At 35.0% G+C, this 18560-nt stretch overlaps 3 protein-coding genes across 7 annotated transcripts; 2 read left to right on the plus strand and 1 right to left on the minus strand.

Moving 5' to 3' along the window:
• On the minus strand, window positions 183-4458 carry LOC18602716 (ER lumen protein-retaining receptor). The gene is made up of 6 exons (XM_007034286.2): window positions 4079-4458; window positions 2480-2745; window positions 2137-2252; window positions 835-908; window positions 610-673; window positions 183-525 (listed from the first exon to the last, which is right to left on the minus strand). Exons 1-6 carry the CDS (start codon window positions 4167-4169, stop codon window positions 489-491), a joined length of 648 nt encoding a protein of 215 aa, XP_007034348.2. The 5' UTR covers window positions 4170-4458; the 3' UTR covers window positions 183-488.
• On the plus strand, window positions 6438-11314 carry LOC108661519 (purple acid phosphatase 15-like). Of its 2 annotated transcripts, none has more exons than XM_018118863.1 (8): window positions 6438-6998; window positions 7958-8149; window positions 9219-9552; window positions 9714-9931; window positions 10097-10287; window positions 10431-10715; window positions 10886-11002; window positions 11158-11314. In XM_018118863.1, exons 1-8 carry the CDS (start codon window positions 6731-6733, stop codon window positions 11185-11187), a joined length of 1635 nt encoding a protein of 544 aa, XP_017974352.1. In that variant the 5' UTR covers window positions 6438-6730; the 3' UTR covers window positions 11188-11314. The 2 variants fall into 2 exon arrangements, with proteins under 2 accessions (XP_017974352.1, XP_017974353.1); XM_018118864.1 differs by having other exon boundaries at window positions 6886-6998; window positions 7945-8149.
• On the plus strand, window positions 12316-18510 carry LOC18602718 (purple acid phosphatase 15). 4 transcript variants are annotated; one of them, XM_018119738.1, is made up of 9 exons: window positions 12316-12386; window positions 12757-12957; window positions 13504-13695; window positions 14538-14868; window positions 15298-15515; window positions 15710-15900; window positions 16553-16837; window positions 17379-17495; window positions 18122-18506. In XM_018119738.1, exons 2-9 carry the CDS (start codon window positions 12837-12839, stop codon window positions 18125-18127), a joined length of 1461 nt encoding a protein of 486 aa, XP_017975227.1. In that variant the 5' UTR covers window positions 12316-12386; window positions 12757-12836; the 3' UTR covers window positions 18128-18506. The 4 variants fall into 4 exon arrangements, with proteins under 4 accessions (XP_017975227.1, XP_017975226.1, XP_017975225.1 ...); XM_018119737.1 differs by having other exon boundaries at window positions 12316-12957; window positions 15298-15425; window positions 18122-18510; XM_018119736.1 differs by having other exon boundaries at window positions 12316-12957; window positions 18122-18508.

Genomic DNA, 18560 nt, shown 5'->3' on the forward strand with positions numbered 1-18560 from the left:
TAATGGCCTGAAAGTTAAAATATTTGAGCTTGAAATCTCTTCATAAATTAATGATTGAAATGCACAAGTGATGCTTGTCAAGTGAAAGTGATTATCACAGCCAAAGGAATTTTCTTTCTTCATTTGTCCTTCTGAGATGAATGATGCGGTTGAATGTTGCACCCAAAAAGAACACAAACATATAATAAATCAGTAGTCCACATGCACAACCATTTGAATAATCTCAAAATTTTTTACATTACAAAGAATCCACAGTATGGTAATGTGGGTAAAATTACTTATCCAATTAGCTTTTATATAAAGAATACGCACTACAATCTCTAAAGGGATATCGTATTTAGGGTATTAAACCAAGTTTTGTTGCTTACAAGTTTGCAAAAAGTACCCCAAAACATGGGGGCAAATTAACGAATGCCAAGCACCGAATAATCAATCAGACCAGCTTACATCTATGCATGCTACTTACAAACTTGCACCGGTAAAAAGTCTTAAGCTGGTAATTGGAGCTTCACATTGTTCTTCCAGCTGCAGCCACAGAAAGATAATCAGATTCTTTCCAATCATCAACATAAGTGTGAAGCATTTTTTCAGAGTGATTGAGGTGCTTACCTCTGGAAGTAATAGTAGAAGAAATCAGCATAAAGCAATGTCTGGACAAGCCCCGCTATCCAAGCTGCAAGAGAGCATATAGACAACGTGTTAGAAATAAAACATAAAATATCCCAAACACATGCAAAGTGGTACATCACAATCATTCTTCATACACCAAGGCCTTATGGGCACTGACATGTGGTGAGAAGAAGGGGAGGCACAGAGAGAGAGAGAGAATCATACTTATCCAGTGGACAAAGTGCTCTTCAGTAAAGTACCGATAAATCCAGTTCAATATGTAGAATGCTCGGTATGCACTGCAATAAAAGGAATTATATTAGTCTTTAACCAACAATAAACCATCAAGATGTTACATGACATATAAAGACAAAATAGATATATACATATCAAGGTACTAAAGTGAGGCAATATGAAATTTTCCATTGGATTCATTCTGCACTATAATCTTGAAGTTTAAGGCATGAACTGAAAATCAAAACATAAACCAACAATGATTGTGAAAAGAGATGAAACCAACAGTAGTTTGGTTAATGGTGTGTCAAAGATAAGATTGCAAAAAGAGATGAAACCAAAGGCAGTTTGGTTATTGGTGTGTCAAAAATAATATTGCAAAAACTTGTCAAATGATGAGTGCAAAAGTTTGTAACAAGCTTGCTAACCCAACCCCAACCCTCTTCAAAAAAAGAAAAAACAAAAACAAATAAACAAACAGAAGTACTAAATGCTAAAGGTATTTGAAATTTTGAAATCAACATTGCTCCTAATATTTCAGTCCTTAGAGAAGCAAACTTCTTCAGTCTAAAAGCTTGTATTAAAATCCCCTTGTCAATTCTCATCCCAGCCTCATCCCTGTATATTCTACTTAACCCTTTTTGCCTTCTCCTAAAACTTAATGGAGCCTAAGGTAGCAGATCATGGCCATTTTCTTAGCAAACTCCACAGAACATTTCTTTTGTAATTCAAGATGTTGAACAAACTGATTTCTTTAACTCTTCTTTACTCCCACTCATGCTTACCGCAGCAGGAGGACAAAATCAAATCAATCTCCTACAAGATATAGGGAGCTCCTCACTTTTGGTTTGCCTTCCTTCACAACTTAATACAACTGCTAAAAATCTTATAAGGGTTTAATCTTGTCTCATTTCCTAACTCATGGCAGCAGCAGATATAGATATACAGGAAACAGTGTTCAAGAATACACAGTGAGAAGAAAGCACCAAACAAATATAATATAAGAAATAAAAGTTGTACTTGCAAGATATCAAGCATAGGTAATCACATTTCAAAACTAAAACTTCAGTCCAACATAAAACCATATCAGCTATTCCTGAAAAGAAAATCAGTGGCAACCAAGGGAAAATATGATATCAACTCTGTTTAGATTTTTTTTTTTTTTTGCTAAATTTAACACAAAAGGAGGCAACATTATATGGAAATGAAAGCCAGGAAGTAAGGGTCCTTCATGAAACTTAATAAAATTATGGCAAACTTGAAACTGATTAGGATCTAAGAGAGGAAGTTTACCCAAGGAGAAACACATATTGTCCAGTCAAGTTGTCAATATTTCTAGTCCTTTGCAACAATACAAGCTGAGGAAGTATTGCAACAGCTTCCAAATATAAGGAAAATGTCCACATTACCTGCTCAAGCAATGTTTTTAAGACAAATATCAATTTATGAAAATATATATTCTGTAAGATAACAGAACCTGATAATTTCTCAATGAATAATTAATATAAACATAAACAGTGTAACATAGCTTCTAAGTTAACTATAATAGATTAACATACAAAATCATGATTGTAATGACTACATGGAAATAAAACACACAGTTATATCGAACAAATAAATAGAAAGATGTTGATACCTCCCTAAAGGTGAACTTCTCATTTATAATAAGGGCCAGAATTAGGCAAGGTAGCATAAGGAAATAATGGCGAAATGTATCCTGGTCCTTATCATAAGATCTACGAACTATCTTGTGACGTCGCATGTACCATACAATTGAGAAAGAGCTCCCCAGGAATATTAGCTTCATAATCGTGTTATAAAGCGAGATGTAATTAGTGAATATGTCCAAGTAGCGAGTAGCAAAGACAATAGCATAGAGTTCCTGAGTCTTCAGGGAAATGCCTGCAGAAAAGTTAGAAAGTCATATCATACATAAAAGACTCAGAGGCAGAAAACAGCTCATGAGACATGACTTGGAGAGAACTGAACGTAGTATGCAGAGACACAATAGCACAATGGCACAATGGAGCCATGTAAGCACAGAATAGGACAGGAAAAGATGAGGCCCAATGGGAATCTTGCCTGAGTTAAATCAAATGCAGTAGCATGCCTATGAATGAATACAAGTAATGATTTAGGATCCCTACTATTTGAGTTTCATCACATGCTATACTTTTTCCATGATACTGTCATGGCCGAGATGCTCTCTATGCATATGTAATTTAATAAGCAGAAGCTGCAAAACACTCCATCATAATGTGATAGAACCTCAATCATTTAAGCATACGGTCACTCAATCTTGGCAAGCTTTTGCTCACTACATTTTCAATTGATAGCATCTCCAACTTCTCTTAGTGACTGCCTAGACTTCCAACAAGTAAAGGGCTTTAGCCAACCATGACTCCTCCAATCACCCCACCCCAAAGTAACATTTTAAAACAGAAAAAGAAAATCTCCCCCTAAGCTAGTTGTCTAAAACAGAATAATCATTCTGGCCAAGCAACTCTAAAGTTAGGTGACATTGCCACCCCAGATCAATTCCCCCAGGGCTGAGGGCTCAGCTACAGTTACAGTTACAGTTTTAGGCCCTCATCATAAACAGTTTTTATCATGTTTGTCTCAAAATCAAACATAGGCCACGAAGACATAACAACAACTAGCCTACAATATAATCCTACAAAACATAATCATTTTTTTTATCTTCATAAAACCTCCCAGTCAAAAGATGTTCGAATAGCAAATTTCAGACCCCTTTAGATTTATTGCTACAAATTGAAGGAAAATTAGCAAATATAAGATGCCATAACTCTCACAAATCCACCTAATAGAAACCCTTTTCTCTCAGCATCATCACTAAATCCAACAACAAAATAGAAGCACTATATAACGTCCTAGCTGATCATGCTTCCTAGCTTCTAAATTTCAAACATAAATACATACACATTTAAATTATCAAAAACCCATTTAGAAGAAGTACAGAAATTTGCATCCAACAATAAACAAAAATGTCACATTTTTCTATTAAGCTACACTTCCACATTTCACATAATTCCAGTTTAGGTTATCAATAAAACGTACAATAATCAAACAAAGTAATAAATTAACAAAACCCACATTCAATACAGCCTAAAAACCTAATTTTATTATTCTTAAGCAGTAAATCATTAAACAAATACAAAATAAAATAAAATGAACCGGGAAGAAAATAAAGCAAACATTTGAAAAGTGCACGTACCAGCACAAGATTTGATGGTGTGGATCTTGAGAAGCAAAACAAGAACACTGAATAAATGGGTCATGTCCCCTGCTAATCTGAATATATTCATTTTCTTTTTTCGTTTCTGAAACTTTCCCAAAAGATATGTGAAAATTCCCAAAAAAAAAGGAAATTGATGGCTTTTTTTCTATTTTTTTTAGTATAAGGATCAACCGGAAAAGTTTATTTTTCGAGGAAAGATTTAGTAGATCTCCGATTGATCCAAAAGAAAAACGGCTAATTTCTTCTTCTTTTTTCTCTGTCTCTTTTGGGATTTTTCTTTGTCTTGTTTTGTTTGTTTTCAGGGAATTATTTATTCCTTTCCTTTCCTTTCCATTCCGAGAACACAGGAAAAAGAGAGGAAAAAATGGGGAAATATTTTATTTTTATGCTATTGAGTAATGGGCCTATATTTGGGTGTTGGGCTCATTAAAATCTTTTTGTGGACAAGCTCATGGATGGGCCCAGTTTTGGGTCTGTGTCCTGCCCATTCTACATGTTGGATCTATGGAGAATACTTAGATCGGGCCTTGTCCAAAATATAACAGTTTTGAGTTTTCACAAGAAAAATATTGTGTCAAAAATTGGCCTAATTTGATAAATAATTAAAATAAAATGATGTACCTAAGAAAAAAAAGTGTAATATAATAGGCATAATATACAAAAAAAACCCATAAACTATTCAAGAAAATTCAAATAAATTTTTATATTTTTATTACATTTAATAAAACCCTTATGCTTTTATTTTGAGCTAAATAAATCTTTATATTTTTTATTTTAAGTCAAATAAACCCTTATGATTAATTATTAGCTTAATCAAAAGATCATTTGTTATTATATGTCACGTGATGCTGACATGGTATGTTAAAATATCATAATTAATTATGATGTGGCATACTAATATATCATAATTGATAATTAAATGATATGTTAATTTGACATAATAATATGATCATATAATATTTTTTGCCTTTTACATTAATGTCATATCAATGTCACGTGGATATAAAATGACAACTAGCATTTTTACTAATGATAATTAGCTAATAATTAATAATATGAGCTTATTTGGTCCAAAATAAAAGTACGAGAACTTAATTAAATATATTAAAAAAATAAAAATTTATTTAAATATTCTTGAATAATTTATGAACTTATTTGAACATTATGCCAATATAATATCTTAGGAGCTTTTGAGAGAGAATTGGTACATACAAAGAGACTTTGAACTTGGCTTTGTAATAATGAGTAAAGGTTGGAGCAACTAATTAATAGCTTAATATTACATAATTTTTTTATTTTTTTATTTAAAAAAAATAAAAATTATTTTTTACTATGTTCAATCAAGTTTTTATATTTTTATTTTTAATCAAATAAGTTTTTATAATAAACAATTGATTAATTGTTATTGATCAAAATGTCATTTATCATTTTATGTCACATGTTATTAATGTGGCATGTTGACATTTCAAAATATATGATGATATGTTATATATTATGTAATACATTGACATGATCACATGACATTTTTATTTTATACATTAATGTTGTGTAGATATAAAATGATAAATGCCATTTTGGGTGGTAACAATAAATGTCATTTTGAGTAGAAATAGTTAGTCAACTGTTAGTTATAAAGACATTTATTTGATTTAAAATAAAAATATAAGAATTTAATTGAATTTTACTAAATAATTTAGGGGTCTTTTAAAAGTTTTTTTATTCTAAAGTTATCCCTTTTTTTTTTTTGCTAGAATGATATTATTCATCTCGTAGATTCACTATTTCTAATAATCTAAAATGTCAAAGAAAACAAAATAAGAGTAAATATTTTTAAAAAGATGGAAAGCACTAAGGAAGAGACAGAAGGTTCTTAATTATATTGTTGCCATAAAATGTTGGGATCGTCTAGGTGAATACAGACAACAAATGTTCTTCAATTGCCCATTTTTCACCGCAACTATGAATGAATTTACAAACTATATAGTTTGTGGTAATCAAGGCCATATATATAAGATCGATAACATCAAAGGAATATCCCAACGAAAGACTTGAAGTTCCAATCAAAGGAGCTTTAATTCAAAGGCAAGCCAGTGAGTTGTAAATAAGTTGAAACAGTCCGAAGGAAAAGACAAATGCAATAAACAAAATACCAGCAATACAAGAAACGATTGCCCACTTCAAACAAAGTAACAAAATGAACTTAAAACGAGAATTTTGCCGGATATAAGTAACCGGCTACAAAAGAAAACCATTTCACTTCGCTTTTTGGATAAAGAAAGCCATTTTCATGGTGAAAAAACCTATTAAAAAAACACAACTCTTTCTCCAAATAGCTTCCTTCACTCAATATTAATGCTTTCCTTTTCAACATCCCTTTGCCTTCCTTTTCAACTGTCCTATATATGTATATTCTCCATATAAACTCAGCTTCAGCTTCCCCAACCTCATCTATATATAGACCTTCGAGCTTCCCATAGCATTAATATCACCATCATAACTGTATATAGATAGTTGTCGTTTTCCTGTTATTCTTTCTCCAACAAATCTCTGCTTTGCCCTCTCTTTATCTCTGCCTGACTAAAAGTTATTTTCCCTCTTGTATCTTAGCCTTGCATGAAAGCTTGAGATATGGAATCAGTTTCAGTTTCTTTGCATGTTGTAATGTTTCTTTCCGTTATACTAAGCTTAACCTTTGTCGACGGGGCTATTCCAACTACACTTGATGGACCCTTCAAGCCTGTGACAGTCACTCTTGATAAGAGTTTCCGTGGCCATGCCGTAGACTTGCCTGACACTGATCCTCGAGTTCAAAGGCCTGTTAAAGGTTGGCAGCCTGAGCAAATCAAAGTCTCTCTCTCTACAAACTATGACTCAGTCTGGATATCTTGGATTACAGGTGATCTCTCTCTTTACCATGATCATGTAGTTTTCTCTTCAGCTTTTTATTTGATTTTCCTATGTATTTCAGAAGATTAGACAGTTTTGCTAGCATTAAAACCAGTGGCATAGCTTGACTATTCAGAGATGAAAGCAAGGCCTCGGAGGAGGGGGGGCTCAAAATTGCAATATTTATATTTTGTTCTTTAATTTATTTTTTAAAAATTTTATAATTTCATCTTTTCAAATATTAAAATTTTTAATTTCATCCCCTCTAACTTAAAATCTTGACTCCGTTAATGGCTATCTACTCTTGTTTTATGAGAAGCACTAATTCATCCCTATTGTATAAATCATGCACCAAATCTTATTATAAACTCTAAAAAGTTAGTATAATAATTTTTTTCATGATTAGTATAATAAATAAATTGTTAATGTCCACCTTAGCTCTCTGTTTCTGCTGGTCTTTGTTTAGCTGTCTTGGAACATTTTCAAGCAACTAATCTTTTGCCAATTGTACAAGTTTTTGCCCGAGCCGTCCTATGATATGTCATGGGGAGTCTTTGAGGGTTACAATCTTAGACTTATAATGACATTTTCAAGTCACCGAGGTTAATAAAATCATTTTTTAAAAAAAAAATTAGTTAATGTAAACTGTAATACGAGACTATGACATTATGGATGGGGTCGTTATATGGTTTGAAGGACTTTGACATGGACAAGATTATAATAGACACCGAAGTGACACTAAATTAGACTTTGGAAAGGAATCTTTTATGCTTTGTTTGAACATTACATTATTTATAAATTTATGAGATTTTGACATTATTATGTGTTTTGTTTTTTGGTTTTATTAGTTCAGAGTAGCAATATTTTCAACATTTAGAATAACTGATTAACTCATCATTTTCATTTTTAAATCTTTAATTTTTCCACTTCATTTAATTCAGTATGTTAATTGAAAGAAAAAAATTGCAGGGGAATTTCAAATAGGCGATGATGTAAAACCACTGGATCCAGAAAGTGTGGCAAGCGTTGTTCGATATGGCATGTTGAGATTCCCATTGACTCATCGAGCAATGGGCCATTCCCTTGTTTATAGCCAACTTTATCCTTTCCAAGGCCTCCGCAACTATACCTCTGGAATTATTCATCACGTTCGCCTCTCAGGTCTTTTATTTCTTTTCTGCTTTTTTGTTTTCTTCTACATGCAATTGGTCTGTCAGTTTCTTGGAAGTGCTCATTTGCTATATATCCTTTATTATGGTCCCTGGTGTATATATCCATGACAATCCAATGCAATGAAGAGTCTAGTATCTAACCCAATGAGACATTAAGTTTGTTGCCCTGTGAGGAACAATTACTGGATTGATCTGTTCTGATTTTTGTTGCCTGAGGGCTTTGTTTAAGTTTATTAACAGCAGTAATTCGATCGAGTACTGGAAAAGTGATGGACTGTTATTACTTGTTCTTTTCTGTTTCTTTTTCACTTGATTTAATCAGTATCATTGATCTCATCCCATAGTTAATAGCTACACAACTTGTGCTATCACATTCATATTCATCTAGTGGTTTGAAAATTCTATAAGACATAAGCATCAATTTCGCTTGGTAAGCTTGAAATGAATGCAAGCACCAAATGATAAAATATACAAGCGATGCTTGAAAGGGATTAATGCTCTGCTAAAGCACGTCATTAGCAGTCATCATCTTCATGAAGCCAACATAGCTAAGCTAATAAGTAGGACCCGCAGGACGTGATGGTAACTTACCAATTCCCATTGCGCAATATCTAGTAGGTTTTACAGTCCAACCCTCAATAATATGGGAAGCACTACGCTGACACTCAACTGCCTGGAACAACTTTCCAATGACTTCAAATCCCAATCCTCAAACTGAAACTTTGCCTCCGTGGAGAAGCAATTTCTGATTCAATTTGTTTGGTTTGAGTGCTTGTCTATTCATTAGTAAAGAGACTGAAAGTAGGGATCAAATGCGCGTCATTCCTTACATCCTGTTTTTTGTCATGTTTCATTGAAAGTATATATGGATCAAACAATATTTGAAAGAGACTTTATTAGCAGTCCAAAAGAAATGACAAGTTTAAAGGCTTCTTTCATATAATCAAGAACTGGTCCAATTTACATTTTTTTTTTCCATATATGTCACTTGTATTTATGTGAAATGGAAAATTGTCAAAATTTGAACGTCTTGATCAACGAAGATGAAAATTTTGCAGGTTTGAAACCTGACACCTTATATTTCTATCAATGTGGAGACCCTTCCATCCCAGCAATGAGTGATGTCTACTATTTTAGAACAATGCCAGTTTCTTGTCCATGGAGTTACCCTGCAAGAATTGGAGTGGTTGGAGACCTGGGGCTTACTTATAATACAACTTCAACAATTGGTCACCTGATGAGAAATGATCCTGATCTTGTCCTGTTAGTTGGGGATGCAAGCTATGCAAACCTGTATCTAACCAATGGAACTGGTGCTGATTGCTACTCCTGCTCCTTTCCTAATAGCCCTATTCATGAAACCTATCAGCCTCGTTGGGATTATTGGGGAAGGTGAAACAAGAACTCTTGACATTTTCTTTTGGGACTGTTATCTGTATCTTTCTGATAGTTTCAAATGGTTCCCAAGTAAATTACTTTCTCTTACATTTGCAGTTAACATTTAGAAACAAGTTATTTAACTGACAACATCATCGCGGTGGACTTGTTATCAGATATATGCAGCGTCTAGTGTCCAAAGTTCCGATAATGATGATAGAAGGGAACCATGAGATAGAAGAACAAGTTGGGAAGCAGACATTTGCAGCTTACAGTGCTCGATTTGCATTTCCATCCGAAGAGAGTGGATCATCATCGACGTTCTATTATTCTTTTAATGCAGGTGGCATACATTTTGTGATGCTAGGCGGTTACACCAACTATAACAAATCAGGTGAGCTCAAAGGCCAACCTCTTTACGTACTGTCTACCTTCCCCTCCTGACCATCTGCAAGCATTAGCCTTATGAGAGTCACCCCAGAGATATAGAACCGAAAAGAGCCAATCGCCTAGTCTTAAGAACCATATTATTAGACTCTTAATTTTTTTTTTTTTACAGGGGATCAATACCGGTGGTTACAGAAGAACCTTGCTAAAGTTGACAGAAATGTAACTCCATGGTTGGTTGCTACATGGCATCCTCCTTGGTACAGCACCTACGCTGCACATTATAGAGAAGCAGAGTGTATGAGAGTGGCAATGGAAGAATTATTATACAAGTATGGAGTTGACATAGTCTTCAATGGACATGTAAGTCAAGTTCTATAATGAATGATTTCTAGTTGAATTTTCAGAAATAGATGTGAACAAATGCATCCAATTGTTGTTTGTCAATGACAAATGACATTCACTGGAGAGCTGATGGATGTTGCTCATTTGGCAATAATCAACAGGTTCATGCCTACGAGAGGTCAAACCGAGTGTATAATTACAGCTTGGATCCCTGTGGTCCTGTACATATTGCAATTGGTGATGGTGGCAACCGAGAAAAAATGGCAATTACACATGCTGATGAACCTGGGAACTGCCCGAAACCATCAACCACTCCAGATAAATTCATGGGTGGGTTTTGCGCATTTAACTTCACATCAGGCCCAGCAGCTGGTAGATTCTGCTGGGACAGGCAGCCTGATTATAGTGCATACAGAGAAAGCAGCTTTGGCCATGGAATTCTAGAGGTACACTGCATAAACTACATTGAGGTTCTTCCAATAGAAGTGCTTAAAATTGAATGTGCCATTCGAAGAAGCCTTCAAACATATTATTAAAGCCTTGTGTATAGAAAGTTGACTTGTTTAATTATGGTATAGATTTTATCACAAACTAATTATCAGGAAGTGGTTTGCAGGTTAAAAACGAGACTCATGCTCTCTGGACTTGGTACCGCAATCAAGACGCTTATGGCACTACCGGTGATGTGGTATATATAGTAAGGCAACCTGATAGGTGCCCTGTTGAACCAGAGGTAATTAATTAGCCTGAATTAAGCTTTTGCATATTCAAAGAGTCCTTCAAGTTAAAAGAAATTTTCTGCCATTATCAAACTGTATGATGTCATCACTCTGGCTTCTGATCACAGAGATTGACAATAGCTTAGTTTCTTTTTGTTCATTTTGCTAGGGAACTCCAGGTTATAACCGTAGAGGATGAGCACAGACTCCCAAAGCACAACCTATTAGTATACAGAAAGATTGAAAAGCAAATAATCAAAAAATTAAAAGGATCATTTCATTGTTAGAGTCTCCCGTATACTTGCAGTACATGAATAAAAATTGATTTCAATGTGTCAATATATTGTACCATCATCTTCGATGAGTAGCCCATTACACCCTTTCTGTCATATTACAAATTACAAAATTATTATTGCTCAGTACAAGAGAATGACAAATGAGACAGCCAAGCTAAAGGTAAATTAGTTATAACCCGGGAACTCAAGATGGCTCGTCAGCATTACTTTGACATATCTATAAGCCTGATAGATAAACACCAATTGCTATAACATCAGAGACACAAGGCAATCAGAATACTTACACAATGACATTGAGACGTTGTTGAGGTACAATAAGAGGTCAGCATGGGCGGGCTTGGATGGGCTCATTCGGGTTTTACCTTTGGCCCAAGTTTCAGGAGAACCAGGCTTTGAACCCTGGGAGGTCCAACCCCCCGATTGGGCCCAAGCCGGCAGTTCAATTTATCACGGGGACCTATAATTGCACTGTTTGTTCACGGGATAACTCCAGCTTCCACCCCTTAGCCATTCAATTGATCAACAGTCATTCTCCACTGAAATGTCCTTCACATGCAACTTTGATTTTCTCTTGTTTTTATTTTAAATTAAAGTTTCAAATATAATAATTGAAAATGTCTTCAACAATCCATCATTTAACAATACAACAGGAAAGCAAGCTAAGAAGTCCACGTTTAGGTGCAAATGAGAGTTTAGTGCGTTCACTTTCAACCGCCGAAATAATTTAGTTCGCACCACAATTTTGTCGGCTAACAGTCAGTAACCTATTCATTAAAGGAACCCCATGTTTCTGTAGCATCCTCCATGCTTATTTGTCTGCTTTCCCAGTCCTACTGTGCCATGGTCGCAAGTCTCAACGGGTATTCCGAACCTTAACGGAGCTTCAAAAGTGGATGGGACGTGGCGGTATTTGACACCCTAAATTCTATAATTGATAAGTTTGCCGTGTTACCCTCTGTCTCTCCACTTAAAAAGCCTATAAAAGGAGAGGAACCCATGATTCCATGCTCAACTAAAAGAAAAGATGAAAAGGCTCCTATACTAATACCTGACTACTTGTGAAGTAGTCCAAAGGGACTAAAAGTGAGCCTGGGAAATTAGTGTATGATAAAGATTACAACATTTTATAGTTGATCCAATATTATAATCTTAGAATAATGCTTATCTAATTTATCTTTATCTTTGTACCGTACCTAAATAAACAATTCAACTCTCCTATGAGACTATTCTCATGTTTTAATCTTGCTTTTATATTCTGCTTTATGCTATCAGACTCGTACCATTCTCTTTCTCTGTTTCTTTATGACTTCTAAAACATTTGCTACTCTCTGATAGCTTCCTTTTTTCTAGTTATTAACCTCTTCTCTTTTTTTTTTTTGTTCATGCAAACAAAAACCCAGTAATGGTTTTGGCTATGGTGTTCATCAATGGGCCACTACATTGCTTAATACTGCTGAGCTTGATGTTTGTAGTTAATGGGGACATACCAACAACCCTTGAAGGACCCTTCAAGCCAGTAACCGTGCCCGTAAACACTAGCATTATTGGAAATATGACTAGCTTGCCATATAATGATACTAGTTTGCAAAGGCCAACGCTTGATTTTCAGCCAGAACAGATTTCAGTTTCTCTCTCTTCAAATTGTTCCTCAGTTTGGATTTCTTGGGTCACAGGTACCTTTCTTCTTCTTTTCTATGCTGCATTATGTTGTTTATGTATTCTTTTATCTAGTCTTGACTTCCTCATTTCGTTCTAGTAAAAGGCACGGCAAACATGGACATGCAGTTTGAAACTTCGATTTTAACTAATTAATAATCAGTTTATGGTGCTTTAAGACAAGTAAAGATTTGCTACCACAAACAGTTATTGTCGCTAACAGGCAAAACAAAATGTCTCAAGTCATTGAAGTCCTTGTGCCATCGTGTGAAAACTGTTTTCTTTTTCCCCCTGATGATGTACTGTGCTGAGATTTGGGTTGCTTTTACTTACCCTTTTTATCAGGAGTTCAAGGTTTCATATGCTGTTATATATAGTGTATTGGTAATTTGTTTTAGAAGTCAATAGAAATTGCTCAAATGGCCACATGGAAGCAAACCATTTGAAACTTTATTATTGACGTCTGTTGGGAAGGCATGTGAAATTCGATTATCCCTTTGTCTTCCTCAAATCTGCTTGAGGCATTTGCTTACTTTTTAATTTTTTATGAATTATGTTTTCAGGGGAATTTCAATTTGGTGATGATATAAAACCACTGGATCCTCAAAGTGTAGCAAGTGTTGTTCAATATGGAACGTTTAACTCAAGCAGAAATAATCAAGCTACAGGCAATTCCCTTGTTTACAGTCAACAATATCCTTATGAAGGCCTCAAAAGCTACACTTCTGGAATTATACATTGCGTTCTTGTCACAGGTATACATAATCCATCTGTTTTGATGCTAGAGCTATCCACTTTTTAGGCTCTTCAAGTGTTTGTTCGGTTTTCAATCAAAAGTTCCTCTGTAGTCTATTCTGTTCTGTTTATTTTGTTGTCTATACCTCAGGAAGCATTGAGGTCTTCACTGGATTCTCATCCATAGCCGTTTTTTGCAGTTTGCATTACCATAGTTTCTACTTTCTAAGCCACTTATGTGAATTATGTCAATATATAGAGAGGGATCAAAGCACTTCTAAAGAATTATATATAGTAGGGCACCTATTCCTCATGACTAAATGATTGATCATCAAAAATTGGACTATGGACTATTGTTGATTTGTTCTTTGGACTGTACTTGCTAATTTTTCTTTCACAAGTTTTCATGTTGCACTAGCATATTCATTGATTCAAGATTATTATGCCTGAATATTCGACGATAAACAAATAACATCAGCCTAAATCAGACTTAATGCTCTATTAGTCAATTAAAACACATATTTTTCCTTCTTGATGGTTTCAGTTACAACAATATTTTGGTTCATTTGGGTTCATACTTAGACTTAAACTTCTACCCAGTTTTCCATGAATCTAAGTTGAATTTCAAGATAATTATGTACAATTTGGTGAGACTTGATGTAGTTTTCTCAAATACAAGTAATACAAAGAGCTACTTACCTAGGAGTAAATATCTGCATAAAACTAAACAGACAAATTCTAACATAATATTAGTCCTTCATGCATGGAGGGGAGGGAGATGTTTGCATTTTGGGTGCACTTTAACTCACATAATCTTGAATTTTTCAGTTAGTATCACATTTAATATCGTGTCTTTCTGCAGGGTTGGATCCCGATACTCTGTATGAATATCAATGTGGAGATCCTTCTATACCAGCAATGAGTGATGTTCATTATTTCAGGACAATGCCTTCCCAGCCTGGGGACTACCCAAACAGAATAGCTGTGGTTGGAGACCTGGGTCTGACTTATAATACGAGTACAACAATTAATCACATGCTAGCCAACCATCCAGATCTTGCTTTGTTGGTTGGGGATCTAAGTTTTGCTGACTTATATCTTACAAATGGAACTTTGTCTGACTGCAGCTCTTGTTCATTTCCTGAAACTCCTTTCCAAGAAACATATCAACCTCGTTGGGACTACTGGGGAAGGTCAAACTTCAATATCTTACCTGATAACCTACTATTTTCTTCACACTATCCAGCAACTTGAAAATTTTTGAATGAGTAATTTGTAGCTGTAGTTTATAAAAGGTGAAGTGATTGCAAAATGGCAAAGATGAGTGGTATGGTCCTTCTAATCAGACAAATAGCAAAATTGCTTGAAACTTAACTCAAAATTGCAAAGCTGTATTATTGACTCTCTAATGTAGTTGTGTTGATGTGAACTTGCTTTAAGGCTGATGTAGGAAACATGTGGTAGGCATGGATCTTGACTTGAGTTTTTTTCTTCTTTGGGAGAACTTTTTTTCTTATGTTCTTATTTTTCAAATTCAATGGTTCTCTATGAATTTACAAATGCAAAAAGGCCTGATGTATTGGAGATAAAATCAGAAATGAAAGTGAAATATTTGTTGGCAGGTTTATGCAGATTTTAACAGCTAGTGTTCCAACAATGGTGATAGAAGGGGACCATGAGATCGAAAAACAGGCTGATAATCAGACATTCACTGCTTACAGTTCTCGATTTGCTTTTCCCTGTGAAGAAAGTGGGTCATCATCCACATTGTACTATTCTTTTAATGCTGGTGGAATACATTTTGTGATGCTTGGTGCATATGTCTCCTATGATAAATCATGTAAAGTCATCAATTCACACATTTTCCTTATTTTCCTTTCTTATTTTTTATATGGTCTTTTCTTCTTGTGAAGTTGGCTTATGCATGCATCTAACTCATTCTTTTCCCTGTAAGGAATAATGGTTGTTATTTATCTCTCCACCAATCATGTTTACTTACCTCATAACAAGGCTATCTTGCTCTCTGGATTGCAGCTGATCAGTATAACTGGCTCGAAAGAGACCTGAGTAATGTCAACCGAAGTGTGACACCGTGGCTGGTAGCTGCTTGGCATCCTCCCTGGTACAGCACCTACAAGGAACATTACAGAGAAGCAGAGTGTATGAGAGTGGAAATGGAAGACTTACTATATGAATATGGTGTTGACCTTGTTTTCAATGGACATGTAAGAGCTGTTTACCATGTCTATGATTAGCCCATGATTTACTATTGCTACAAACAGTAGTATTACATTGTTTTTGAATTAATCAAAATTTCTTTGATTTGGCATATTAGGGGTACCAGACAAAAGGAATTCTTTTTTTTGTCTGGACAGCCACCGACTTTAACATAGTAATATCAGAACTGTACTTATTAGCATGGATAATTACATGTTCTTTGTTTCTCAAATCAGAGTCAAAGTAATGCTCAAAATGTAGTAGTGTGGATATGCATGTACTCAGGAAATAAAACCATTGAGGCTAATGGAGTGTTTAATTAATAACTTCCAGGTGCCCATTAAAATATTCCATCCCAGCTGAACATGGGAGGAAGCAAGTACTGTTCTACTAATGTTGATTAAAAAATATGACATTTTAAGGTCATTTGCATGCCTGTATCTAAAATCAATGACCATGTATTGTATGTAGCCCAAGGTTTTTGATGGCAACAGTCGACATGATATATTTTCCTTATAGATCAAGAACAGGCCTAGTTAGAGAAATATGTAGGGTACACTATTGCTTAGTTCTTATTCCTCACTTATCTGTTTCATGCTTTAAATAGTGTTCTATTGCAAATGAAATAAATTGAGAAGAAATTTGCCCACAATGAATCAGGTTAATGCCTATGAGAGGTCAAACCGAGTATACAACTACACTCTGGATCCATGTGGTCCTGTTTATATCACAGTTGGTAGTGGAGGAAATGAAAAGAACTTGACACTTGCGCATGCGGAAGAACCTGGTAATTGTCCAGATCCCTCTACCACCCCAGACAGATTTATGGGTGGCTTCTGCGCATTCAATTTTACATCAGGCCCGGCAACTGGTAATTTCTGCTGGAATGAACAGCCTGATTATAGTGCATATAGAGACACTAGCTTTGGCTATGGGATTCTTGAGGTACAACACACTGTCTCTTTCATTTTCTTACAGACACACACATCTAATGCACATGAAATTACATGTGTGCAAGAACACATTGCCATGCTCTGCAATGTCATTTACAACTAATAATTGGAAAAGGACACAAAGATCGGAATATTAAGATGTCAATGGCACTTTAATCTTGCATCTTGAATTGGCAAAATAGTTAGCAAGATTTACCAAATGGGAAGTATTTTACCTCTCTTTTTTTTTTTTTGTTTCAAAAGAGCCTACAAAGGTGGAACACCAGCATTGAAGTTTCAGTTTGTCTCAGCACTTCATTTTTTTGCTGGACGCTAAGGATTTCTTATTTAGTACATTCTAACAGAGTTTCATGTAGCCAATTAAACTCTAGCTAGCCTTCAATTTTACTAGTGAAACCCTAGTTATAATCTACCAAGGAATTAGCTATGTCCAGTGTGAATAAAACTATGTATAAACATCTACAGAAGTTATTCACTTTCTGAACGGTCATATTAGAGTGCAAACTGATGGGTAGTGTTTGTGTGTCCTACAGGTGAAAAATGAGACTCATGCCTTGTGGACTTGGTACCGTAATCAGGACCGCTACTACGAATCTGGGGATGTGATTTACATTGTAAGGGAGCCTGATCGATGCCCAATTGAGACAAAGGTGATTAAGCTTTTGACAGCTGAGAGTAAAGAAATTGAAACTGAAAAGTGGCATGACTTTAAATCTCCAAACCTTTGCAATCATAACCTCAAAATGAGAAAATAGATTTGCATGGAACATTTGTCTCTTAAATGCATGTAAAGATCAAAGAGTGAGCAAGAAAGAATGGCTAGATGATGCAAATATAAACAAAAAGGGTCAATTCCAAAGGAAAAACTGTGTCTTTATTTAGGAGGGCAAAAATGATGTTATTATCTTGTTAATTCAACTGAGGTGGGTGTGATTACCTGCTGCACACACAACTGAATATAGGTAATGTTAGCCAAACCTTTTAAAAACCCTGAAAAGAGAACCCTTCCTTTGTGATTAGCTAATTGCCATAACTGTTGCAATCATTTTAGTAAAGAATTTCTTTGCAACTGTTACCATGCAGCCTTTTTCGAATCTATGCCACTTATCAAGGTCTATGAATTATGAATTTACGATGATATTTAGTTAATGCAGTTTATGCTTAATAAACAATTATAATATTTTTATGTTTTTACCTTTATTTCCCCCTATGGTCTGCCCCTTCCCGGATTTTTTCTTGCTTATTTCTTACAGGTTTTTATCTGTGATGTACTCAGGTTTAGAAGTCTCAGACTCATTCAAGGAGAAAAGAACCGATTGAGATGCAAACCGTTCAGAAAAAGGCTTACGGTACCATGACCTCCACCAGTCTTTATCTCTGATTCGCATAGTTCTATGTCTAGACTAGATCAAAATCATTCTTTAATCTTTATTATTTATGATGCATTCATATGTACTTGAGGAAGATTAGGGGTTTGTCCATACAAGTTCGTATTCTTTGGGGGCTTATGTATATGATTTTAAGCATCATTAGTTAGGCACATAACAGATGGTGTCACCAGCATCCGCAGGTCATTCTAATTGTATTGCTAAATTACCGGTTACCAAAATTTATAAGGAAAAAAAGTTTTGCTACAATATTCAGCATTTTAGTTTCTGCACTGGGTTAATATCACCCTTTGATGTGCCATTTACCTCATAAATTTGCATGTTAGC

The sequence above is a fragment of the Theobroma cacao genome, chromosome 4 (assembly GCF_000208745.1).
Source record: "Theobroma cacao cultivar B97-61/B2 chromosome 4, Criollo_cocoa_genome_V2, whole genome shotgun sequence".
NCBI classification, from domain to species: Eukaryota; Viridiplantae; Streptophyta; class Magnoliopsida; order Malvales; family Malvaceae; genus Theobroma; species Theobroma cacao.